The 24,804-nt window shown below is 47.2% G+C and overlaps 1 protein-coding gene, 1 long non-coding RNA gene and 1 other non-coding gene across 5 annotated transcripts; 1 reads left to right on the top strand and 2 right to left on the bottom strand.

The window, feature by feature from the left end:
* Nucleotides 1-2,281: 2,281 nt before the first annotated feature.
* Trnav-cac (transfer RNA valine (anticodon CAC)) lies at nucleotides 2,282-2,354 on the bottom strand. Its single transcript has one exon. It is a non-coding gene; the product is annotated as a tRNA-Val (tRNA).
* Nucleotides 2,355-11,410: 9,056 nt separating this feature from the next.
* On the bottom strand, nucleotides 11,411-17,547 carry LOC131423702 (uncharacterized). Its single transcript, XR_009225607.1, has 3 exons — nucleotides 17,421-17,547; nucleotides 16,961-17,099; nucleotides 11,411-16,711 (listed from the first exon to the last, which is right to left on the bottom strand). It is a non-coding gene; the product is annotated as an uncharacterized LOC131423702 (long non-coding RNA).
* A 17-nt stretch (nucleotides 17,548-17,564) lies between these two features.
* Nucleotides 17,565-23,940, top strand: Zbtb45 (zinc finger and BTB domain containing 45). 3 transcript variants are annotated; one of them, XM_046430870.2, is made up of 3 exons: nucleotides 17,565-17,774; nucleotides 19,899-21,171; nucleotides 23,160-23,940. In XM_046430870.2, exons 1-3 carry the CDS (start codon nucleotides 17,565-17,567, stop codon nucleotides 23,414-23,416), a joined length of 1,740 nt encoding a protein of 579 aa, XP_046286826.1. In that variant the 3' UTR covers nucleotides 23,417-23,940. The 3 variants fall into 3 exon arrangements, with proteins under 3 accessions (XP_046286826.1, XP_046286827.1, XP_058430723.1); XM_046430871.2 differs by having other exon boundaries at nucleotides 17,565-17,735; XM_058574740.1 differs by lacking the exon at nucleotides 17,565-17,774 and adding an exon at nucleotides 17,973-19,524.
* Nucleotides 23,941-24,804: the final 864 nt, after the last annotated feature.

Consider the following 24,804-nt stretch of genomic DNA (forward strand, 5'->3'; position numbering starts at 1 on the left):
CCAACTCTATCCAGTTTTACAATATTTTCATCATCCCAAAGAGAAACTCCAGGGGCTAGGGTGGAGAGCACTTGCCTAGCACAAAGGGTTTGATCCTCAGCACCACATAAAAATAAATAAATAAAATAAAGGTATATTGTGTCCATGTACAACTTAAAAAAAAAAAAAGTGGGGGGAAATTCCATACCTGTCAGCAATTACTCCCCATTCTGCTCTCTCATTAACCCCTGGCAAATACTACTGTGCTTTCTGTCTCTGTTGGACTTTGGGATGGAGAGTGTTGTTTTCTGGTTCTTTGGGTTCTTTTTGGAAGAGTTAATTTTGTTTCTAGGTTTGTTTTGTTTTGTTTGTAGTATCAGGGATGGACCCAGGGCGTATGCTAAGCAAACTGTATCATTGAGCTGTATCTCCAACCGGGGTCTATGGACTTTTTTCTTTCTTTTATTTATTTATTTTTTTCTTCCTACTGTAGGTAGATGGTTTAACCTTGAGCAGGTGATTAGGGGTAGGGGATGGACATATATGTATGTTGTACTGCGTTTTACAGGCAGTACAACATACATATATATCAAAGAGAGTTCATAAGTCACAGGACTGGGAATCACAGGGAACTTTATCACAAAAGGCAAACATCTGGAAAATGGAAATTGGTGAGCCAAACCTCGCCCAGTAATAGTTAATTATAACTCTTTAAGGAAAGGATTGTTTCAAGGTCATGTAACACCAATCCCTTGTGATCAGATCCTCACAACCCTCACATTGTGACCAGGTCATCTGAACCCTCACAAAGGAAATTTGCTGAAGGCTATACAAAGGGTAAGAAAAGCCAGGTGGCTCACCCTGGCTCTGGAGGCTGAGGCAGGAGAATCAGTCTCAGCCGGTGAGGCACTAAGTAACTCCATGAAACCCTGTCTCTAAAATGAATACAAAATAGGTCTGGGGATGTAGCTCAGTTGTCAAGTGCCCCTGAGGTCAATTCCTGGTACCTCACAAAATAAAAAGGGTAAAAAAAACACTTAAAGAGGGAATGAGAAACTAAGGTAAGAAACCAAAACCCTTAAAAACCCCAGACTCCATAAAAGCCACTCCATTCTCTGAGGCTGGGTTTATGGCTCAGCGGTAGAGCACTCACGTAACGCGTGAGAGGCCACATGTTCAATCCTCAGCACCCCATAAAAATAAATAAATAAATTGGGGCTGGGATTGTGCCTCAGAGGTAGAGCACTCCCCTAACACGCAAGAGGCACTAGGTTGGATCCTCAGCACCACATAAAAAGAAAATAAAGATATGTCCATCTATAACTAAAAAATAAATATTTTATAAATAAATAAAGGTCTTGTGTCCAACTAAAAAATAAATAATAAAAAAAAAAGCCACTCCATTCTCTTCAGAGGCCGTCTGTGCAGTGCCCTACAGTGTACCTGATCCTCATTTCTCATTTTTCTAATAAATTCATGTCTATACTTTGTGCACCTCTGTTGAATTCTTCCTAGGGGACCACAAGAACTGGTGTTTTTGAACACCTCCCCTACCCCAACCCTGCCACACACACACAGCTGCTTTGGCTTCATCTTCTGCCACAGGACTAGGGACTAAAACCTTGTGCTCTACCAGTGAGCTACATCCCTGGGTTTGTTTTTTTTTTCCTTTTCCTTTTTTTTTTTTTTTTTTTTTTTTGGTACCACCAAGGATTGAACTCAGGGCATTTAACACCTGAGCCACATCCCCAGGCATTTTTAATTCCGGGTCTTACAGTTGCTTAGGACCTTGCTAAACTGCTGAGGTTGGCTTTGAACTCACGATCCTTCTGCCTCAGCCTCCTGAGTCACCAGAAATACAGGCTTGTACCACCAGGCCTGGCCATAACTCTCCTTTTTATTTCTTATTTTATGAGAGAGTCTTGTTAAGTTGCCAAGGCTGGACTTAAACTTGCAATCCTCCAGCCTTAGTCTTAAGAATTCCAGGGGGACTGTGGCTCAGTAGTAGAGCGCTTGCCTAGCACATGTGAGGCACTGGGTTCAATCCTTAGCACCACATAAAAATAAATAAAATAGGGGCTGGGGTTGTAGCTCAGTGGTTGAGCGCTTGCCTGGCATGCATGAGGCCCTGGGTTCGATCCACAGCACCACGTAAATACATGAATAAATAAAATAAAGATATTGTGTCCATCTACAACTAAAAAAATTCTTAAATAAATAAAAAAAATAAATGCATTCTATCTATATACAACTATATAATAGATTTTTTAATTGAAAAATAATTTTTCCTTTTTTTTTTTTTTGGTGGTACTGGGGATTGAACCCAGGGCCTTGTGCATGTGAGGCAAGCACTCTACCAACTGAGCTATATCCCCAGCCCGAAAAATAAATTTTTTTAATTGAAAAATAAAAATAAAGAATTGCGGGGCTGGGGATGTGGCTCAAACAGTAGCGTGCTCGCCTGGCATGCATGCGGCCCGGGTTCGATCCTCAACACCACATACAAACAAAGATGTTGTGTCTGCCAAAAACTAAAATAAATAAATAAATAAATACTTTAAAAAAAAAAAAAAGAATTGCTGGGAGTCCAGGCATGGGCCACCAAGCCTGCAATTGTCTAACCTTTTGATGGAGGTTTATGATATGTAGAAATATGTATAGTGAGTACCCCAGAAAACCAGCTTTGATATTAAAAACATTACTGGCTATCGTGAGCCCTTCATTCCCCTATAGCTGTTATCCTGACCTCCTAGAAAAATTTGCCCATTCATGAACACACATGGGGTTTTCACTTCTCTGCCTGGCTTCTACCCTAAATGCACATCCATGTGGCCACATGTGGCCCTAGTTCCTTCCCTGCCCTGCATGTGTACAGTCTCATTATATAAGTACCCTGCAATTTACATTTTTAAAAAATATTTTTGTTTTGAAACTGTCTCTTAATGTGTTGCCCAGTCTGGACTTGAACTCCTGGGCTCAAGCAGTCTTCTGGCTTCAGCCTCCCAAGTAGCTAGGGCTACAAGCAGGCCCAGCCTGCACTTCCTTTGACTGCATTTGGGTTTCCCTCCTGCTTGTATTGATATAAATGCAGTTACTATGTGCAGTATCATACACAGTTTTTGATTGAGTATTTCTCAAGTTGTCATGAGGAGCTGGCAGGTTTTAGCAGAGGGAGGCATATCTGACTGCCACTTCAACATTTCATGTTGGGAATGTATCGGTGGGAGTAAGGTGAAAACAAAAGATCATTGTCCCTGTAGGTTGCTGGAGAAAGCACTGGCTCTTTTCATTTACTCTTTGGAATCTCTGTGATTCCTCCACTAGTTTCTTGTGGCTTCTCTAACACTACCACAAACTCGATAGCTTGAAACAAAAAATTGGTCTCTCACACTTCTGGAAGCCAAAAGAAGATTATCTCTGCCTCTTCCAGCTTCTGGTAGCTTTAGGCATTCCTGGGCTGCATTCCTGGGCTTGTGATTGTATCACTCTGATCTTTAACACCACCATCTTCAAATCTGGGTTCTGACTCCAAATGCATCTTCTTCTGCCTGTCAGTGATATGGTCTAAATTATGTCCCCAGTCATTCATATGGTGAAGCCCTAATTCCTAATGTGATAGTATTTGGAAATGCAGCCTTTGGGTAATAATTGGGTTAGATAAAGTCAAGTGGGTGGGGGCCTCATGATGAGATTAATGTCTTTATAAGAAGATCTGAGAGCTCTCACCTCTCACCCCAATATGCAAGGAGAAGTATCCTCAAAATCATTGCCACCACCTTGATTTTAGATTTCACTTCTAGAACTGTGAGTCTATATTTTCACAGCCTCTCTATTATAAGAATGCTTGTCAATTTACATTTAGGGCCCACCAAATAATTCTGATGATGTCCCCTTTTCAAGATACTTAATCATTATTACAAAGACCATTATTTCTAATAAAGTAACACTTAAAGGTTCCAGGAACTAGAGTCACTTTCAGTTTAGTGCAGTTGCTATATCACAGATGGGAAACCCAATTCTAGAGAGGAAAAGTGGTCCATCAGAGCACCTTAGCCTGTATGAATCCAACCCACTCTTGGACCGATTGGCTGTCTTCACCTCTTCTGTCTACTGCCTTCCCAAAGAAGCTATGTCTTCCATGAAGGGCAAGGATAGAAAGGGACAGTAGACACCCAGAGTTTCGTACTTTCCCCTGCAGAACGGAAGCAGGGCACCTAGGAGAGAAGGCATATTCGAGGATTCCAGGCAATGTCTGAGGTGAATCTGAAATACCTTGATACGCAATAAAGTTAAGACATGCCTCAAAATGGTAGAGATATGTTAAAAGGACACAGAAGCGAAATTTGAGGATACAACTTCAGCATCAGAAAGAACTGTGACCAAGCTGTGAGCCATGGGCACACCTGTAATTTCAGGTTCTTGGAGGCTGAAGCAGGAAAACTGCAAGTTCAAGGACAGTCTAGGCAATTTAGTGAGACTCTGTCTCAAAATAAAAAATAAAAAGGGCTGGGGATATGGCTCAGTGGTAGAGCTTTTGTCTAGCATGTTCAAGGCCATGTGTTTGAGCCCCGGCACTGCAAAACAGAGAGAAAGAGTCTGAAAAATATACCCATCTGTTACCATATCATGCTGCCTTTTAGCTACTCCTCATTCTGAGAACTTGGCATCAATCTTGCCTTTCCGAAGGGAACTCTATTTCAGGGGAACATGTGGCCCCAGCTCTTGCTTATAGAAGAATGCATCCTGATAATTAGATGCTAAAATATGAAAAACATAATTTCTCAAGCCAAATTCCCCAGAGCATGCCTGAATTATCTACTTATGTTTACACAGGAGGCTCCTGGTATTAATGTGGCTGCCTTGGGTACCTGAGCAGGCAGAGCATACTCAGATGTACATACCTATCATAAAATTTAATTTATCCATTGGGCAGAAATTAATAAAAAAGAACAATTATACTTTTTTTTTTGAGAGAGAGAGAGAATTTTTTTTTAATATTTATTTTTTAGTTTTCGGTGGACACACATCTTTATTTTATTTTTTTATGTGGTGCTGAGGATCGAATCCAGAGCCCCGTGCATGCCAGGTGCGTGCACTACCTGAGCCACATCCCCAGCCCCCCAAAAATAACAATTATAATCTGTAATATTCTGTAATAAAATTATCAGCATTAATACTCCTTTTTTTTTTGTACTGAGGATTGAACCCAGGGGCATTTAAACACTGAGCCACATCCTCATCCTCAGCCCTTTATTTTTAATTTATTTTTGTTTATTTATTTTAGTTATAGATGGACACAATTCCTTTATTTTATTTTATTTATTATTTTAATGTGGTACTGAGGATTGAATCCAGTGCCTCATACATTCTAGGCAAGAACTCTAACACCAAGCCACAACCCAAGTCTGTATTTTCGTTTATATTTTAGACTTTTTTAAGTTAAGTTGCTTAGGGCCCCACTAAGTTGCTAAGGCTGGCCTCAAACTTGTGGTCCTCTGCCTTAGCCTCCCAAGCTACTTGGATGACAGGCCTGCACCACTGTGTCCAGCATCAGCATCACTAATCTTGAGCTTTGGGACAATTTTTACACAAAACAAAATTATGTGAACACAAGCACAGTGATAACCAAGATAGCTATGGACAACTAAGGGGCAGGATGTGCACATTGCTAAATGTCAGACAAAGGAATAATTCATGCCCCAAGCAGGGCAGCTGGAATTTTATCCCACTACTCATAATGACATTCAATTTAAACTTATGAATCCTTGCAGCTGGGCACGATGGTAGAGGATTATAATGCTAGCAGCTTGGGTAATCCTAGCAGGAGGATTGTGAGTTCAAAGCCAGCCTCTGCAACTCAGCGAGGCCCTAAGGAACTCAGCAGATCCTGTCTCTAAATAAAATATAAAAAAGGCTGGGGATGTGGTTCAGTGGTTAAGCATCCCAGGGTTCAATTCCTTGTACCAAAATAAATAAGTAAGTAAATAAATAAATAAATATAAAATGGTTACTTTCCCCCCAGCCACTCTGGAGGCTAAAGCAGGAGGATCACAAGTTCAAGGAAAACCTGAGCAAATCAGTGAGACCCTGTCTCAAAATAAAAATAAAAAGGTGGAGAATGTGATTCAGTGGTAGAGTACTTGCCTGGCATGCACAAGGTGCTGGGTTTAATACCCAGTACTGAAAAATAATCAAGGCCTGAGGAGGGGCTGGGGATGCGTGCAGCGGGGTTCGATCCTCAGCACCACATACAAACAAAGATGTTGTGTCCGCCGAAAACTAAAAAATAAATATTAAAATTCTCTCTCCCTCTCTCTTTTTTTTTTTTTTAAAGAGAGAGTGAGAGAGATAGAGGTAGAGAGAGAGAGAATTTTTTTTAATATTTATTTTTTAGTATTTGGCGGACACAACATCTTTGTTTGTATGTGGTGCTGAGGATCGAACCCAGGCCGCAAGCATGCCAGGCGAGCGCGCTACCGCTTGAGCCACATCCCCAGCCCCTCTCCCTCTCTCTTAAAAAAAAAAAAAAAAAAAAAAAAAACAAGGCCTGAGGATGTAGCTTGGTGGTGGGATGCAACTGGATTAAAACCCTAGCACAGCAATAAGAATAACAAAAGAGGAGGAGGAGGAGGGGGAGGGGGAAGGGAGGGGAGGGGGAAGGGAGGGAAAGGGAGGGGAGGGGGGGAAAGCTGGGACAGGGCCTGTGGGTCCAGCAGAGGCAAGGGCCAGAGCAGCCTGGGAGAGGGCCCGGCAGGGGCCAAACCCCCTACCTGTCAGGGTCCATGGGCATGTGTACCAGGTATGCCAAGTAGTGAGGAAGTGCCTGGGGATGGGCCTCTAGGAACCAATCCTTGTTTATTATAGATGTTTTTTGGTTAAAAGAAGAGACTTAACCAACAGCTTCAACACAATGGGCAGAGAGGGAGTGACTGAGGTCAGGTGTGGTACAGGTGGCTTTTCCTACTGTGCTGGTTGTGGCTGCTCAGTTGCTCACCTTGGTAGTGAACCACTTCTCAGACCAGATGCTCCTGAATGGAGCAGTGTAAGCTGACAAGATTAACAACATCTAGGTGGCACAGGAGCCCAAAGGAAAGTGACTGAGACAGCAAGGGCAGGGACCAAGGCTGTGTTGTGTGGTTGATGTGAACTGCCCACAATGTGCACAGTGGTAGTAAAGTCATATTAGTGGGGAACAGGAATCGGGACAGCGACTCACAGTAAATGGGTCAAGGGAGCCCACCAGAAGGATGGAAATGGAGGGTGGTGAGGTTACACCACATGGTAAATCTTACCAAGGATGATTGGATTGTTCACTTGAACTGAAACAGCTGTCTGGAGGCAGCATGTGAAGGCTTCAGGCCACATCCTATGGGCAGGGAATTCCTAGCCCCAGGGCATCCAGTGAAGGTCTTTCCTGAGTTGCTCTTTTACATATGAAAGCTCTTTAAACCTTTTCTAACTTTCAGACATTCTTTGCCTCCACCCCTCTCAGTAGACTCTTAATCTCTGGATGCCTTTACTTTTCTGGTAAATGCTAAAGGCACCAAGCCTAGTCCCACCCATTGCTTCTACCACCTCCACAGAACTCTCCTGGGACTCCAAACTCCGTTATTAGGAGGCCCGTAGGGAGTGTCAACTCAAGTCTTGAGGTTTCCATTTTTTTTTTTTTTTTTTTTTTTTTTAAATATTTATTTCTTTTAGTTATTGGCGGACACAACATCTTTGTTTGTATGTGGTGCTGAGGATCGAACCTGGGCCGCACGCATGCCAGGCGAGCTTGCTACCACTTGAGCCACATCCCCAGCCCCGAGGTTTCCATTTTTTCCTCTGTGGCTCAACCCTCCTCTGCTGCTACTTGCCTTGCCAGAGACCCCTCTCAGAATCTACCCCATCTGCCTCATATGGGGAGGAGTTTCCATGGAGCATGATCAGCATGCTCCATGGATCCTGAATCCTGGGACCTGCCTCCCACATCTGGCACAGACCAGACTCACAGAATGGGACTTGGGTATTAGTTTTTTCTTCTAGACAGTAATAGCCAGAGAGGGTGACCCTGGATGATGAGCTCCCCTGGTAGTGATGCAGGATGGAGAGAGGCTGTGAACCGACACAGCTAAGGGGCCCTGGAAGATGCCTTGGTGGATGCCTTTGTCCACTGATCCATGCCTCAGTCAGTGTGTAAGGGTAAAAGAAATTGAAGTTAAAGCATAAAAATTAAAGGGTAAAAGACCGGGTATATAAAGTTTCTAAGCTGCAAAGTCTGAGTTAAAATATAAAGGATTAGGTATTGTTAGGTTTCTATGCTACCTGCAAAACCTGAAATTCCTGTAGTTGTTAAGACAATGATTGGAACCTCCCAGTAAATATTCCCCCTGACTGCTTGGTTGTTTAATAATTCAGGGCTCTGTGTGATCTCCCAAGTAGGCCTTGCAGGGCCTAAACCAATCAGTTTAAATGTGTACCCCCGTTTAGAACTGACCTATCACTCCCGCCTGACCTGTTCCCGCCAATGAATGAACTAATCATGTTTAGGAGTTGTTGCTTGATTTTCCCGTGGTGTATGATGATTTGTTAAAGGAGACTGTGATGTATGTAAAGTCCCACCCTCCCAAAAAAGTGTACTTAAGCAGTGCTCAGCCCCTGCTCGGGGCTCTGGGCTGTTCTCCCTTCTTGAGTGGGCACGGAGCCCTAGCATGCTAGATCAATAAATCCCCTTCTGCCAATTGCATGAGTGGTCACTTGGTGGTCTCTTTCTCCGACGCTTCGCCGGACCCTTACAAGTGATAGACCCAACTGATCTTTTCTTTTTTTTTTTTTTTTAAAGAGAGAGAGAGAGAGATAATTTGTTTTTAATATTTATTTTTTAGTTTTCGGCGGACACAACATCTTTGTTTGTATGTGGTGCTGAAGATCGAACCCGGGCCACACGCCTGCCAGGCGAGCGTGCTACCGCTTGAGCCACATCCCCATCCCCAACCTGATCTTTTCTTAAAAATTGGGAGCCATCTCGCCATAAAGCCATGAAAAGATAATTTCGGCTTTACTATAAATTACTACAAATTCTGAACCTGCTTGGAATGCCTGCCCTGGCCTTGAACTCACCCCTGCCTGGCTCTCTGACCAGATAGCAGCAGATAGATCTCTTCTGATGACAGAGAGGTGGCCTGGCGAGGCTCACATATACTCCTGTCCGGGACAGTAACGAGAATCCTTCTGTCCTCTGTTCTGTTCTGTAGGGAATTCCCCTGGAAGGGTAGAGAGGTGCCGACGGGCACGCACGCGCTCCTACCCCGGGAGCTTTCGCAAGACAAGACGTTGCATTGCTCCTCTGTTTTTCTGTTTCGGCGCCGGGTTTCTGTTTTCTTGTGTTTTGTTCTGTGTTCTATATGTTTTTTGTTTGTTTGTTTTTGTGCCTTTTGTTGTGTGATTTCTGTGGTAAAAACTTAAGGATATTGGACGTGAAAATGGGTAATAAAGCAAGTAAGCCTGACACCCCTTTGGACTGTGTTTTAAGGAACTGCAATGAACTTTACCCCCCTTTGTTAAGCAGGTGAGAGAAGCCCCTAGCTGGCTGCTGGAGCACACCCACTGCAGAGGGCAATGCCTGCTGGGGATATGAGAACTGAGTATCTCCCAGGTTAACAAGTGAGACTCCTTTAAAACCCCTTGTCCCTCCAGATCAAGAGAGTCGCAAGCTTTGGGCAGAGTCCCCTGTGTTTCTCCTTTGTTAGCAAAGCAATAAACCTCCCTTTTTCTTTTTCTCAAAACCCTGTCCTCATTATTAAATTGGCATTAATTGGCTTCAAGGTCAGGAACTGAACTTTCAGTTACAAATTTTGATACCAACCCCCCCCCCCCCGAACTTTTTGAGAGCTGACTACTGAAATGTTAGGAGATGGAAAGTGCCAAACCAGAGGAGCTAATCCTGTAAGTAAAAGGAGGGACTGAGGGACTCCCAGCAGCTGCCCAAGCCCTGTTGCTTCAGGGAATTCCCTCCTTCCTTCCCTGCACTGTAAGGATTATGCCACCTCTGTCTTCTTAAAAAAAAAGAGAAAGAGAAAAAGGGGACACTAAATGCAGTAAAGTCGCCACCGAGACCCTTGATTTTACATTTCAGGTTGCCCCTCTGTGAAAACATCTGGTCCCCTTTTGGGGACATCTATGGTGCCACTGGTGTAGGAGATTTTTCTCTTATCTTCTCTGTTTTAAAGGTTTCTGTCTGTCATCCATAGTCTGGAGCTCCTTTCTGTCTGTCTGTCTTGTGTCTTTGTTTCTGGCCCTTTAAGACATGGGCAATAGCAGTGTTGATATTATAGATTGTTTCTTGGGAATGATCTTGGCTGAATGTGTGTCTAAAAGATGATGTTTCATTGTAACAATCTGGTATCTGAATGGGTTTTGAAGCATTGCACAATCTTGCAGTTAAAAGTTGGGTTTAGGTAATTGTTTAGTTTATGATTTCAGATAATTCATGCCAGAGAACTTAAATACTTAGGATGGAAAACTAAAGAACTCTACTTCCAAGTTGGCAAGTAACTTCCCAATCATTCAGGTTTTTGTTTTTTTTTCACCAGTTTTGAATTGGGTAGCCTGGGAAGATGTCACTGTGGGTACCAGTGCATTAATTTGGACAAGGATAGTAAATCATAGTATGGGATCTGTTGACAAAACAAGATGTAAAGATATAGAATTTTGTGAATTGTATCTTAAATTTGTATCATAATTTTCAACATCTGAACCTGAATATTATGACTTAAGGTTAAAATGCCTTAGGCCTGAGGTGTCTGCTCAGAACAGCAGCTTTTCCCGGCTCCTTCAGACCTCAGCCAGGACTTAGGTTGAAATGCAAATGAAAGAAGCCTGCAAGCTCAGTAGGAGACTCATCTGAGGCCTAAGGGGAAAAAAAAAAAAAGTAAATTGTGTGGTATTTACTAATTACTGGCCAGTCATTTTTTCTAGGACTCTTGTTTTTTTTCCTTAGATTCTGTATTTTTTTGAGCTCATGATTTTGATCCTACAGACCTAGGTTAATGTTTTTCTGATCAGTTCTATCTTTGACCAACTGTGGAGTTTCTGAAACATTGCAATGGAGATTTCACCTGCAAAAAGCTACAAGGCCTTTAATATTGTTATGTGTGCACACTTGTGTTATGTGTTGTATGTCTATATGTACATATGTCCGTATATCATATATATGATATACAAATTAACATATATAAGGAGCGCTCATAAAAACAAATTTAAAAAGTGGATCCAAAGATCTTTAATTCATGCGATTTAAATGGTTCAATTTAAATTGGATAAACAGATAAAAATTAATGTCTTTAAATTTAAGCTTACAAGTTTTCTTTTCTTTTTAAGAGAGAGAGAGGGGGAGAGAATTTTTTAATATTTATTTTTTAGTTTTCAGCAGACACAACATCTTTGTTTGTATGTGGTGCTGAGGATCGAATCCGGGCCACACGCATGCCAGGCGAGCGTGCTAACGCTTGAGCCACATCCCCAGCCCCGCTTACAAGTTTTTCTAGGTGTTCAAAAAAACTAATAAAATATTAATGTCTATAAAATGTCTAATATGTCTTGGTTCTAGGACTTTTCTTTCAACAAGAAAAAATGGTTAACACTGTTCAATACATTTGTCTGATATTTTGATAAATAAGTAAAGTAAATTTGATATGGGATTACTCATTCATGAGTACTTTTGTTAGATATCTGATTTATTTACTATATAAGTTTGTATAAGTTTGTTTTTACAATCGGTCATGTGTTAAAAAGACAAAATTTTCTTAAAACATAAGTTTACCCATAACATTGTGTTTATTAAGTTTTATTTTTTTCTAGAGCAAGCAACCATAAAAATTAAGCAACTGGTTAAATAAGAACTGTTATTTTAGAGCATTGTACTGCCATTTCTTTAAAAGCTAAACTTGGTTAATATAGAAACATCAATGTAATTGTGATGCTATTAATGTGCTCATATCTTCCAGGTATACAAGTCTATAAGGTAGAAGCTTTAAAGAGCATTATATCAAGCTGGTGTTCTAAAGTTGTTTGGTAAAAAAAATATATTGGGAATTTATTTACCTGTTATCAATAAGATATGTAAAGTGTTATGTTACTTTTTACATTGGGGAACAATTTAAATGTATTTTTAAGTTAATGAGAGCCTAATCTATGTAAAGGTTAAAAACTTTCAGCCTTTCTTTAATTCATGTTTTAAATGTGATATCATATGGTGTTAGCTAATGTTCATGTGACCTCAAACAATTTATGTAAACTTTGTAAAATGATATTTAAAAAGCAAAGATCAGCTTTAGAACTAGAACACTTAAGATTTATAAAGAGCCCTGCCTTACCTGAGACAATGTAAGAGTAAAAGAAATTGAAATTAAAGTGTAAAAGACCGGGTATCGTAAAGTTTCTAAGCTGCAAAGCCTGAGTTAAAATGTAAAGGACCAGGTATTGTTAAGTTCCTATGCTACACCCCCAAAACCTGAAATTCCTGGAGCTGTTAAAACAATTCCTGGGACTGTCCAGTAGATAAATAACCTAGGACCCTGTGCAGTTTGGCACGTAGGCATTCAGGGCCCAAACCAATCAGTTTGAATGTACCCCCCCTTCCCGCCCGACCTGTTCCTGCCAATGAATGTGCTAATCAAGTTTGAGAGTTGTTGTTTGATTTTCCTGCGCCTCATGATGATTTGCTCTGATGTATGCAGAGCCCCCGCCCTCCCCAAAAAGTGTACTTAAGCACTGTTCAACCCCTGCTCTGGGCTCTGGGCCGCTCTCCCTTGTTGAGTGAGCTTGGAGCCCCAGCACGCTGGATTGGATCCTCAATAAATCCCCTTTTGCTGTTGCATGAGCCGGTCTCTTGGTGGTCTCTTCCTCCGACGTCTGCCGGACCCTTACAACAAGGCTCTGTGTCCCATCTTACTACATGTGAGAATGACTACAAAAGCAGTAGGCCAGATTTTAGTTCATTTAAAGTTATGTTCAAAAGTTGTTTTTTTGTTTTTTTCTGTCAAGATTACTAGGATCTCAAACAGGGGATATAATGTATAACTCAGCCAAAATTCAGGGTAGCTATTACATGAACTAAATGTTTTTACTCTTGTTAATTTTATTTTGTAATTTCCTTATAAATGGTCTAAAGATTCCCTGTTAGTGTTTTACAGAAGTGTTGCTTTAAGAACACAACATGGGTTAATTTAAGATAATAAGCCATCACCTACAAGACAGATATGATAATACAGATCCCAATTAATAAAAAAGATAAATAATTGTAAAGTTATAGACATTAAAGCCCAGTACTCTTAATATAAGGCTGTTAAAATTTATTTGCTGGATGTTTAAGATTAAGTTTTAAAATTAAAGTTAAATTAAAAGGGCCAAAAAAAAACAATATTTGGCTCTTGCCCTCTGAGTCAGTCTGAATCCAGGGAACAGGGGACTTCTCTAAAGAGCTTTGCAACTCTGGGCCACATAACCTCCTGAACAGGGAGATTAATGAGACCAGTGGAGGACAGAAAGCCAATCAGTGCATTTGCTGTGAAGAGGAGGGTCATCAGAGAAGGGAGACATCCCTGATGCTTCTGAGGGAAGCCACATGGTCCAGCAAGACCTGGACCCATACTAGCGCAAATAGCACTAGCAGAACTGACAAGCTGCTCTCAAGTTTCCCCAGGACTCCCAGGGAAACTCCGCTGACTGTTAACAATAGATAGAAACAAAAGTCAGTTTGACTGCTTCATCTTAAACACCTAGCAAAGACATTAAAACCAAAACACAGGGGCTGGGGATGTGGCTCAAGCGGTAGCGCGCTCGCCTGGCATGCGTGTGGCCCGGGTTCGATCCTCAGCACCACATACAAACAAAGATGTTGTGTCTGCCGAAAACTAAAAAATGAATATTAAAAAATTCTCTCTCACTCTCTCTCTTTCTCTCTGTCTCTCACTCTCTCTTTAAAAAAAAACACAGCCATTCCTGGGCATTTTAAATAATAATGATGACAATAATAATAATGATAATAATATTTTAAGGTATACACTTTATGTTAACCTCCCAAAATAAGTAAGACTGGAGGCTGAAAAGAAGGATTCTCAGACAGAAATGCCTGATAACTATAAAAAGAGACTATCAAGAGGAGCTGCCAGAGACAGAAGTTTTTAGTTTAAGGCCCACAGATATTCCTAACCTACACAGGTAGGCTTGGTGTTTGCTAGTTTGATTATCCAGCCCTGAGTAACAGAATTAAAGGTTTCTCTATTAGACACAGAGGTCACACTAGTAAAAGGATTTTGCAAGATCAGATGACATTAAATTATTAAACTGTACCTTATGGGGAGGGACAACTGTAACCCTAAAAGTTAAATGTTGTACTTACAGTCCTGATAACTGGGGATGTTAAGGCCTGGTGAGGGAACTTCTGCACAGTGACATGTTCCAGCTGCTGCGACATTTATGCAGTACTCATGGTTTTTGTTTCTCTCATAGAAGCACCCATCCCCAGATGACTTTACAACCTGTTCTTCCCCAACCAGACTTCAAACCAAACTGACTTCTAAAAGGGAGCTCATGTCCCTCACGCCATGCCCCCTCACGTCACCCCCTCTCAGCTCAGAAGAAGCCAAAACGAGCAACGCCCCTCTTCTTACAACAATGGAGCCAAAAATAGACTGTCAATATAAGTAATTAATTAAGTCAGATCAAATCAGGGAGACAGGTTTTGGGTGAGTTCTAAAAAGTTGGAGACTGTTGCCTGAGGGATTAAAATTCCCTCAGTGCTCTTCTCCTACCCTATCAAATATTTGAAAGGGACACATAAGAAAAGGGGGGAATGATAGACCCAACCTGATCTTTTCTTAAAAATGGGAGCCATCTCGCCACAAAGCCATGAAAAGCTAATTTCGGCTTTGCTGTAAATTACTGCAAATTCTGAACCTGCTTGGAATGCCTGCCCGGGCCTTGAACTCACCCCTGCCTGGCTCTCTGACCAGATAGCAGCCCTCTCTGAAACTTAGAGACACCTCATAAATATTGGCTTTCCCTGGCCAGACAACGACCCTCTCTGAGGCTCTAATGGTCCTCATAAATTCTGATGTTGGGGCCAGCAAAAATGTAAACTACCATTCGTGTGATGCTTGTCAGAGTTCTGTTATCTGTAACCCCCCTTTGTGTAACTTTCTGGGCTATAAAGCTGGGCTGCAGGAAAACTGCTGTTGCTGTCTTGATTCCCACAGTTTTGGGTGGGAGAGGCAGCCCGGCCGGTCAAAATAATGAGCTTGCTTTAATTTGATTTTAATTGGAGTCACTGGTCTTTTCTTGCGTCCTGGTCTAACAGCAGCTCAGGGAGCCCAGTCACGCTGGAGCTCAATTTCTTCTACTCCTTTCAGATCTGTTTGGTACCTACTTCTCCCATCTTGGGCCTGGCCTCAGATTTTCAATATATACAGGCCACGTAGCTCTTCCCTGGTTCCTTAAACTGGTGTCCTCTACTGCAGTCATTCATTCCTCAGAACACTCACATGAGCTGGGCTCAGTGGCACATGTCTGTAATCCTAGGGAGACTGAGGCAGGAGGATCACAAGTTTGAGGCCAGCCTCAGCAAATTAGTGAGACTCTGTCTCATAAAAATAAAAAAAGGACTGGGGATATGGCTTAGTGGTTGAGCATCCCAATTCAATTTCCAGTATCTAGTGCAAAGCAAGAAAGTACAACCACTACAATAAGGTCTTGGGAAAAAGAAGCAAAATAAATATTTGCTTCAGGCTTGTGACGCTGGAGGCCACAGTTCTTGGGTGCCCTTGACTGCCTGAGAGTGGTCAGTGTTTGGTTCTTCCCACCCAGACCCCTCCTGACCTCCTGGTCCAGGTCCTCCATCTTCACGTCTTTCTCAATCACCAGACCTCTTCCTTCAGGGCTGAGAACTTCGCTGAAGCTACTTGGATTTTCCCCTTACCTTGAGTCTATTGGGCAGACCTTCTGAGTTTGCCGCCTAGGTAGGTCCTTTGTCTTCCCTGTAGTCCCCTTTTACATGCCAGTGGGACATGCCTCTCTCCACAGTACCATTCTGCAACTCAGCCCATAGTTCCTGGACCTGCCTTGCCCAAGGGAGAACCACCCTCTTTCCACCACCCTTGCAGTTGCCCTTCCCAAACTCAGCTGGGCCTCCTCCAGTCATGCCTCTCACTTTTACCCCAAGGCCCAGTGCTTGTAGGATGGAGTAGTGACAGCTCCTCTGTGAGGTGCCTGATGACTGTTGGAAAGGCAGAAATGAAGCATTTGATAAGAGGGAGGTGAAGGGTTTGTGTTCATCAAACAGGAGAACAAACAGATTCTTCCTGTGTGGAGGCCCTGGGTCTCCCGAGGGTACTTCTTTTCTACTGCTACTGTAACACAATACCACAAACTCAGTGGCTTAAACCATTGTCTTTTTCAGTTCACCATTCCGCAGGTTGTCTGCTCTGGGTCTCACAAGCTGCAACTGAGGTGTTGGCCAGGGGAGCTCTTACTTGGAGGCTCTGGGGAAGAATCTACTTACTCCAGCTCATTCAGATGGTTGGCAGAATCCAGTTCCATGCTGCTGCAGGACTGAGGGCTTTGTTTTCCTGCTGGCTGTTGTCCAGGGCTCTTCTCAGACTTCCAGTCTTGCGTTCCGTCATCTGGCACTCTTTACCTTCAAAGGCTCTTTCTCTTTTGACTTTCAGAACCCCGGAAAGTACCTGGGAACTACCTAAATAATTAAGGTTCATCCTCTATTTTAAGATCAGCTGATTAATAACCTTAATTACAACTACACAGCCCCTCTCACCATGCAGTGTAATTACTCAGATAATATGATCACTTTTACAGTTTCTGGGTACAAAATCGTGGAGAATCTTGCAGGGTCAAGCTAAGTGAAAGCCAGGGCAGGGTGAAGCATCTGCCTGTTCCTGTGTTAGAGCAGCAGGCACCAAGTTGAAAGACACAGAGGATCTCTTACCCTGGCAAACCTCCTGGACAAAAGATGCGGGTTGGTTTGAAGTCAGGGAGGACGCTGAGGACATCTAAGCTGTGTGAAAGGGTGCTACAGATGGAGAGAATGACTTGAGCCAACCTCCAGGTGGGCTCCAGCCAGGGACCTGAGGATGAAGAGTAATGACCTGAGATGAGAGGGGTTGTCAAAGTAATAGGAACAGATCCAGTGTGTGTGTGTGTAGGGGGGGGGGGCCCACATTGGAGGGTTCAGAGTCTGAACAATGAGACCAGGACTAGACCCGTTGTTGTTTCTGGGGTTTGCATGCATGCCGTGCAAGTGTGGAGAGCGTGGTACCACTGCGTGACATCCCCAAGCTTTTTACTTTTATTTTGAGCTCGGGTTTCACTAAATTACCCAACTGGCTTCGAACTTGCAATCCCACGTGGCTGGGGTTACAGGCCTGCACAACAGAGCCAGGCCTCACCTTCAATTTTCCTGTGCCCTTTTCAGCCAGGCAGAATGCGAGCTGAGTGACAGTTCTGGCCCCGCCCCCACCCGTCACCAGGGCGACGCCGGAAGCGTGCCCGGGTCCTAGATCCCTCGCGTCGCTGCCGCCCCGGCTTCGGCGATGTTTTGTGTGTTTGTTTCCAACTCTGACGAGAGCCGGAAGTGCGGCCTGGCGGCGGCGGCAAAGAGCCACAAGAACTCAGGAAACGTGCTGCGACCTAGCGCTCCGCCTGCCCTGCCACGGCCCGGGGTTCCGCCGGCGTTCTGGCCCGGAAGTGCGGCCTGGGAGTTGGTGAGCAGGAGGCGGCCACTGCCGGGCCCGGAGTCGGAGGTGGGGTCGGGCGGGCATCCCCCTGCCGCAGGGTCGGCGGGGAGGCCGGGACGTGCTAGGGGAGGGGCACCTGGGCTGGGCTCGGAGCGCACGCTGCGAACGCGAGGGGGCGCTGCAGGATCGGAGCTCCACGCAGGCCAGGGTGCAGCGGGGGAACCCGGGGTGGCGGGGCTGCAGCGCGGGCGGTCGCAGCGGGTCAGAGGCGGCTCCGCGCGCGGGGCAGGGCGCCAGCCGTGGTGCCCAGGGCGGGTCGCGGCTCTTGGAGGACAGCGCGTGGGCGAAGACTGGGCTACGAGTGTGCGACGCCCGTCCCAGGAGGGTGGGCCTTTGTTGGGAGGAATCCGGGACCGCCCCGCGGCCTCTGGGCTGTGGAATCAGAGCCCTCAGGGAGCAGGGCGGGGCGGGGCGGAAGAAGAAAGGGTTCAGGCCTCGCGGGTTGCAGCACACATTTGTGCCCCGCCCTCCTTTCCTGCACCGTGAAGAAGGGTGCGGCTGGCGGAGACCAGCCTTTGTAGACGCAAAGGCTTGGCTTCTTTGAGGAGGGTTCTGAGATCAGAAGGGTCCTGGTCTGTTAGGTCCGTACAGGCCCCCTCTGGCTGATGTGTTGGGGAATAAACCTGGAGGTGGCCGATGTGGAGGGAACCAGCAATGTTACTTCATCGGTAACTGGTGCATAGTGGCTTGGGGGTCTTGCTGGAAGATGATTTTTGCAAATGGGGAGGGAAGAGTTGAGACTGAGACCCCCAACAGATCTTTAGGGTATAGGGGCAGGATTAAGTAGGGCTCCACTCCGGGGTTGTGACCCTGGAGAGACAAGTTGGTGGAGAGTTGTCTCAGGGTTTGTCGATTCTCCTTCTTAGACCAGAAATCTGTACGTTCTGGGTGTAAGATGACCCGAGTAAACTACCCTATTCCATAGACAGAAAAACAGGCCCAGTGCCCTCTGGTCACCTGCTTGATGGGTGAAGTAGCAATTTCTCAGAATCCCCTGGAGGTACCCCCCCTTCTGGTGACTGAGGCTGGGCAGTGCCTGGATCATAGGGTCACAGTTCACAAGAAGCATGAGGATTGCTCAGCCATGCTCCTTACATGGCTTCACACCGGCTGTGGCCTGCTGGTGCTTCACCCTTACCCATCCAGTCACATGGTCCATAGATAACGCCTCTCTATGCCACACACCCTGGGGCACCTGTCCAGCTGTTGACCAGCTTTCTACCTTCACTCTTATGTGACCAGGCATACTCCAAATGGATCTGACCAGGAAGCAGATGTGCCACCTGTGAAGACCTGCATATTCCAGTTAATGTAACCCCATTCTGGTGCAGCATTCCTGGGTCAGCACAGGAAATCAGCTGCAGTAAGATTGAGAAGTACAAAGGGAAGACCAAAAAAAGAAAAACAGGCAGAGTGGAGGCCACAACTAGCTGAATGAACACTGGCTAGTGTTTCTGTATGAAGATCTGCTAAGTGAGGCAGGGCAGCTGGTCCTAAATGGGGGTTCCTAGCTCCTCTACACAGAGCTACACATTCAGAGGGAGAGTGGAGGCTACTTAAGGATGGATGGAGATATATAGCTATAACTGGGGGGTTGAACCCAGGGGCACTTAACCACTGACCCACATCCCCAGCCCTTTTCATATTTTATGTAGTTATGGGGTCTCCTTGAGTTCTTAGGGCCTTGCTAAGTTGCCGAGGCGGCTTTGAATTTGAGGTCTTCCTACCTCAGCCTCCCCAGTGGCTGGGATTACAGGTATGCACCACCGCACCTGGCTACTTAAGGATATTTTAATTGGGGTGGAGTGGGCCAAGAAGAGGAGGAGGTAAGCCCTGCACCTTCAGGGATGGGGGAACACCTGGGAACTGATATGCCTAACCCTTTTCCAGAGGGATGTTGGGGGCTGTGGAGGCAGAGGGCATTGCAGAAGAAGACTTGAGGTGGCTGAGTCCTGTGTGTTGTGAACCAGGACTGTGAGGGGCTGCTGGGGAGATATGGGGTGGGCAAGGTCTAGAGTGCAGTGCACCCTTGGCCCTGCCCTGCTACAAATTAAGGGCTGAGGAGACCTGAACACTGGGAGAGGAGAGTCCTGGGCTGACCTCCTCTCCCGGTTCTGTTGTCCTATGTAGATGGCGGCTGCGGAGGCAGTGCACCACATCCACCTGCAGAACTTTTCTCGATCACTGCTTGAGACCCTCAATGGACAGAGGCTTGGTGGGCACTTCTGTGATGTAACTGTGCGCATCCGTGAGGCTTCCTTGCGAGCACACCGCTGCGTGCTGGCTGCAGGCTCCCCCTTCTTTCAGGACAAGCTGCTGCTTGGCCACTCGGAGATCCGCGTACCACCAGTGGTGCCTGCACAGACTGTGCGCCAGCTGGTTGAGTTCCTCTATAGCGGCTCCCTTGTGGTGGCACAGGGTGAGGCTCTGCAGGTGCTCACAGCTGCATCCGTGCTTCGCATCCAGACAGTAATAGATGAGTGCACACAGATTATCGCACGTGCTCGTGCCCCAGGAACCCCTGCACCAGCCCCCCTGCCAGCACCGGTGCCCCCACCGCTGGCACCTGCACAGCTGCGCCACCGCCTGCGTCACTTGTTGGCTGCACGACCCCTTGGGCACCCTGGTGTAGCACATAGCCGCAAGCAGCGCCAGCCTGCACGTCTTCAGCTGCCTGCACTCCCAGCCAAGATAGAGGGTCCGGATGCAGACCCAGTACTTCCAGTCCCTGAGGATAGAGGTGAGGATGAGGAGGACACCGATGGCGAAACCGACGGCGAGGATGGTGAAGGTGGTGGCCCAGGTGAGGGCCAGGCGCCCCCTTCTTTCCCTGACTGTGCAACTGGCTTCCTCACTGCTGCTGCGGACAGCGCTCGAGAGGACCCACCTGCATCTGCTGGCCTCACTGACTATGGCAGTGCAGGCAGAGATTTCCTTCGCGGGGCTGTGGTGGCCGAGGACGTGTTTCCAGAAAGCTATGTATCTGCTTGGCACGAGGAGGGCGGCACTGCCACAGAAGGCTGTCCTGCTGAGACCCCTGCCCCACCGGACTGCTCCCTGGCAGGACCCCGTGTGCCTGGCGTGAAAACCTCAGGAATGCCTGTAGCACTTTTCCCCTTTCACCTGGGCACGCCGGGGCCACCCCAGCCAACCCCTCCCACACCATCAGGGCCAGCTCCTGCACCCACATCCACATCCACCTTCTACCCTGCACTCCAGCCTGAGGCCGCCCCCAGCACTCAGCTTGGGGAAGCCCTGGCCCCGCCTGTGGTGCCTGCCAGTGCCCCTTCAGGTACCCCTGTACGTGTTCCCGGAGCAGAGCAGCCTGCCTACGAGTGTAGTCACTGCCGTAAGACGTTCAGCTCTCGGAAAAACTACACCAAGCACATGTTCATCCATTCTGGTGAGCCCAGGGGATCCGGGAGGACCACCTTTCTCAGCCCCTTGGTCATTGGAGATTCAAGCCCTAGGGGCAGTTGGGCACTGATGTGGTTTTGTTGCTTTTGGTTACCCCAGGGGGGCTGGAAATTGAACCCTCCAAATATGAGGCATGTGGGGGGGAGTCTCATGTGAGTAATAGGTACTCTTGCCTGTGTCTTCCCCTCCTGTTTTGGGGGATGAGGAATCCTGAGCCTGGATAGGGTGCACACCTGTAAATCCAGGCCTTTGAAAAGTTTGTGGTGGAGCCTGGAGGGGGGCAGGAGAGATGGAGCAGGGATTGGGGTATGGGGGTAGAGCTCCAGGTAGTCTCCTACATCTCTCCAGCTGTTCACTAGGTGGTTGGGGCTTGAGGTACAGTCAGGTGTGTTCCCTGACCTAGGAAGAGTGGGGGAAGCTGGCAGAGGGGCAGCTGAATGAAGGCTGAGGAGTAGCCCTTTGGGCTAGAGGAGTTTTAGGAGAAGACATGGCCACAGTATGTGAACCGCACAGGCCCCTAGAGGGGAACCAGGCCTCAAAGACCATGGGGAACTTCCTTCTCATCTTGGCCAGGGAGCAGTAGAGCAGGAAGGTGGCTGGGATGGTGGCGGGTAGGTCCTGGGTAAGGTTGTTTCTAGGGGACTGGGTTGGGACAGGAGGATGGAAAGCAGAAGCTGGCCAGCCGGCAGAGCTGACCATTGGCGGGAAAACCAAAACCATTACAGTGGGAGTGAGGCCGGAGGCTCTTCAGGGGCCAGAACTTGGGATTTGACTCTGAGGCGTGGGAAAGCGTCGGTGTTGTCTCAGTTGGGGAGTGACCGAGATGTCACAGCTCAGAATCTCCATCTGGTTGCCCTGGGAGGACAGGGAAGCTGGGTGCTTGGCATGCGGAATGCTGCCAGGACCCCAAGGTAGTGAGTGCCAACCTTGCAAGACATGTGTGGCCTGAGCCAAGTGGCCAAGCCTGGTTGGTCTGGAGACAGGCGCCCTCAGCCCACCCCAGCAGGCGCTGCCCTGGGATCCCTTGGTGCTGAGATGAACGTTGTCAGCGCACGATGACTGCCTCCCCTGCAGTCCAGGGTGACGAGTGCAGCCTCTCACCCTGGGGACAGTGCAGTGGCGACAGTCAGGATTCTGACTGGGGATTCCAGCAGGAAGGGGCACATGTGCCCTGATCTCCCCTTGCCCAGGCATGCTGGGCCTTACCAGACTGTCCTTAAAATGGTAACTGGCACAGCGGGGTGCAATGGCACACCTCTTTAACCTCAGCAACTCAGGAGGCTGAGGCAGGAGAATCACAAGGCTAGTCTGTGCAACGTAGTGAGGCACTATCTCAGATACATTAAGAAGGTTGGCCAGGGGTGCACATCTGTAATTCTAGTGGCTGGGGAGGCTGAAACAGGAAGATCTCCAGTTCAAAGCCAGTCTCAGCCATGGTGAGGCACCAAGCAACTCAGTGAGACCCTGTCTCTAAATAAAATTCAAAATAGGGCTGGGGGTGTGGCTCAGTGGCCGAGTGTCCCTGAGTTCAATCTGTGGTACACCCCTCCAAGAAAAAAAGGGCTGGAGATGTAGCTCAGCCGCACAGCATACCTGGACTCAATCCACAAGATAAAAAAGGGAAAAAGAATGGTGATTGGCAGTCAGAGAGTTCAGAAGGCTCTACCTGTATAGGCCCAGTGAAAGTCCAGGGAGCTCCTAGTGGGGAGTCCAGACACAAGTGGATATTCCAGGGCAGGGTTCCCTGCTGGGGCCTACTTGCTGGACAACGGCACCCTTGGATGAAGGTGTGGGTCCAGGAGAGGGGCTCGCTGTGGAGCAGGAGGACTCCAGAATTGGGAAGTTTCCCTGACAGGCACTTAATCCTGGGGGGTCGTGGCTACTTAGGGAGGGGAGAGGACCAGAGCCCCTGCCATAACGGGTGCCTGGGAGAGCTGAGTGGTCCGACGCATGTTCTGCCCTCCTTGTCCCCAGGTGAGAAGCCACACCAGTGCGCAGTGTGCTGGCGATCCTTCTCTCTGCGCGACTACCTGCTCAAGCACATGGTCACGCACACTGGCGTGCGCGCCTTCCAGTGCGCAGTTTGCGCCAAGCGCTTCACACAGAAGAGCTCCCTCAATGTGCACATGCGCACACACCGGCCGGAGCGTGCTCCCTGCCCCGCCTGTGGCAAGGTCTTCTCGCACAGAGCGCTGCTGGAGCGCCACCTGGCTGCGCACCCTGCGACCTGACGCGGGATCTGGCTACACCCACCAGGAATCGACTGCGCCCCCACGCAGTTGGCTACTGCTGCGTTCCGTGACCGCCACTCCGCTCTTCCCTGCCCTATCCCTTTCTCCAGACTGAACCTGGGGCCCGGCCTATCACTCCTCTCTTCCACGTCCTTGGACCCTCTAGGTAGGGCAAGGTCCATAAAGGGGACAGTCAGAGACCTGGCCACGAAGAACTGGACCATTTCCCGTCTGAAAGTAGGCTCACAGGCCCGAGGAACTGGGTCCGGGTTTAAATCTCTGGTGTTGATTTGCGCGCGCCTCCCATTAGCTGTAGGGTGGGGATACAGCTCTGTCTGAATATTGGTTGAACGATGTCCCTGGGCCCCACTTGGCACGACCCCTTCCTCATCCAGGGCCTGAGAAAGCCCAGATGGACCCATCATGGAATAGGTCAGACCTTGGAACTCTCACTTCTCACTCTATAATAAAAGAGTCTGGTCAGTGCACACTGCCATTGTAGACTGGCTGGGCTAGGAACATCAGGCTTCGGCATCCACGTTTCTGGGCAGCACCCTGCCATGGGATTCTGTTCTGGGTATCTAGGGTGAGTTGCATATATGACTGAAGGTCAGTTCACTCAGAGCTGTAGGCCAGGCCCTCCATCTGAAATGAGGGGCACCACAAAACTCACCCAGGGGGTCCTTTGGAGCCAGGCTGCTTCAGGGTATGTGAGCCCAGGATACCTACCTTTGTTCCCTTTGTTTCCGGGTGCCAGGTACTAGAGTGCAGTGTGAATTAGTTGGCCCAGGGCTGGGTGGATGAAGGTGGCCACCCCAATTAAGATGATGTCACAGGACCTTGCACATCAGACCTCTGCCAACCCAGAGGGGTCACACTCCCCCTTCTCCCAACTCCAGTGCACTGACAGCTCCTGGATTGGGTACCCTGCTTTAAGGATTTGGATCCAGTGGAGGGGGTTATAGCCAGCAGGGCCATGCCCTAGTCCTACTTGTCACTGCCTCCAGAGGCAAGGGGAAACCACACATCACAGGAAGAGTTCAGCTTCTGAACCCCAAGCTCAATCCCTGTTGATGTGGGGGTGAGGCAGAGTCCCAGTGCAGGCCTGTGGTGGACAGCTAGGCTTGAGTTCAGGCATTGCAGGTGTTCATTTTCTGAGCTATTGCTGTGCACCTGGAAGGAGGTTAGGGAGGCCTGATCACTGGGAACAAGAGGCTTGACCCAGCAGAACCTCATCTCCCCAAGGGGTCAGTGAGTACTGCAGGAGGACCACCCAGTGAGGTCAGCAGAGCGTCTGAAGCTTTTCCATTTGACTTGAATGAAACACTTCCAGTGCCGGGATTTCTGACTGTCTCCCAAATGCCTAGAATATAGTAAGCATGGATGGA

This window comes from Marmota monax, unplaced genomic scaffold, assembly GCF_021218885.2.
Source record: "Marmota monax isolate L192 unplaced genomic scaffold, Marmota_monax_Labrador192_F-V1.1 WCK01_AAM20220418_F8-fsc00215, whole genome shotgun sequence".
In the NCBI taxonomy this organism is placed as follows: Eukaryota; Metazoa; Chordata; class Mammalia; order Rodentia; family Sciuridae; genus Marmota; species Marmota monax.

Coding starts and splice junctions, on each gene's coding strand:
- Zbtb45 (XM_046430870.2), top strand. CDS start 17,565: ATGTTTTGTGTGTTTGTTTCCAACTCTGACGAGAGCCGGAAGTGCGGC. Junction 17,775..19,898: donor TGCCGGGCCCGGAGTCGGAG/GTGGGGTCGGGC, acceptor TGTCCTATGTAG/ATGGCGGCTGCGGAGGCAGT. Junction 21,172..23,159: donor GCACATGTTCATCCATTCTG/GTGAGCCCAGGG, acceptor CCTTGTCCCCAG/GTGAGAAGCCACACCAGTGC.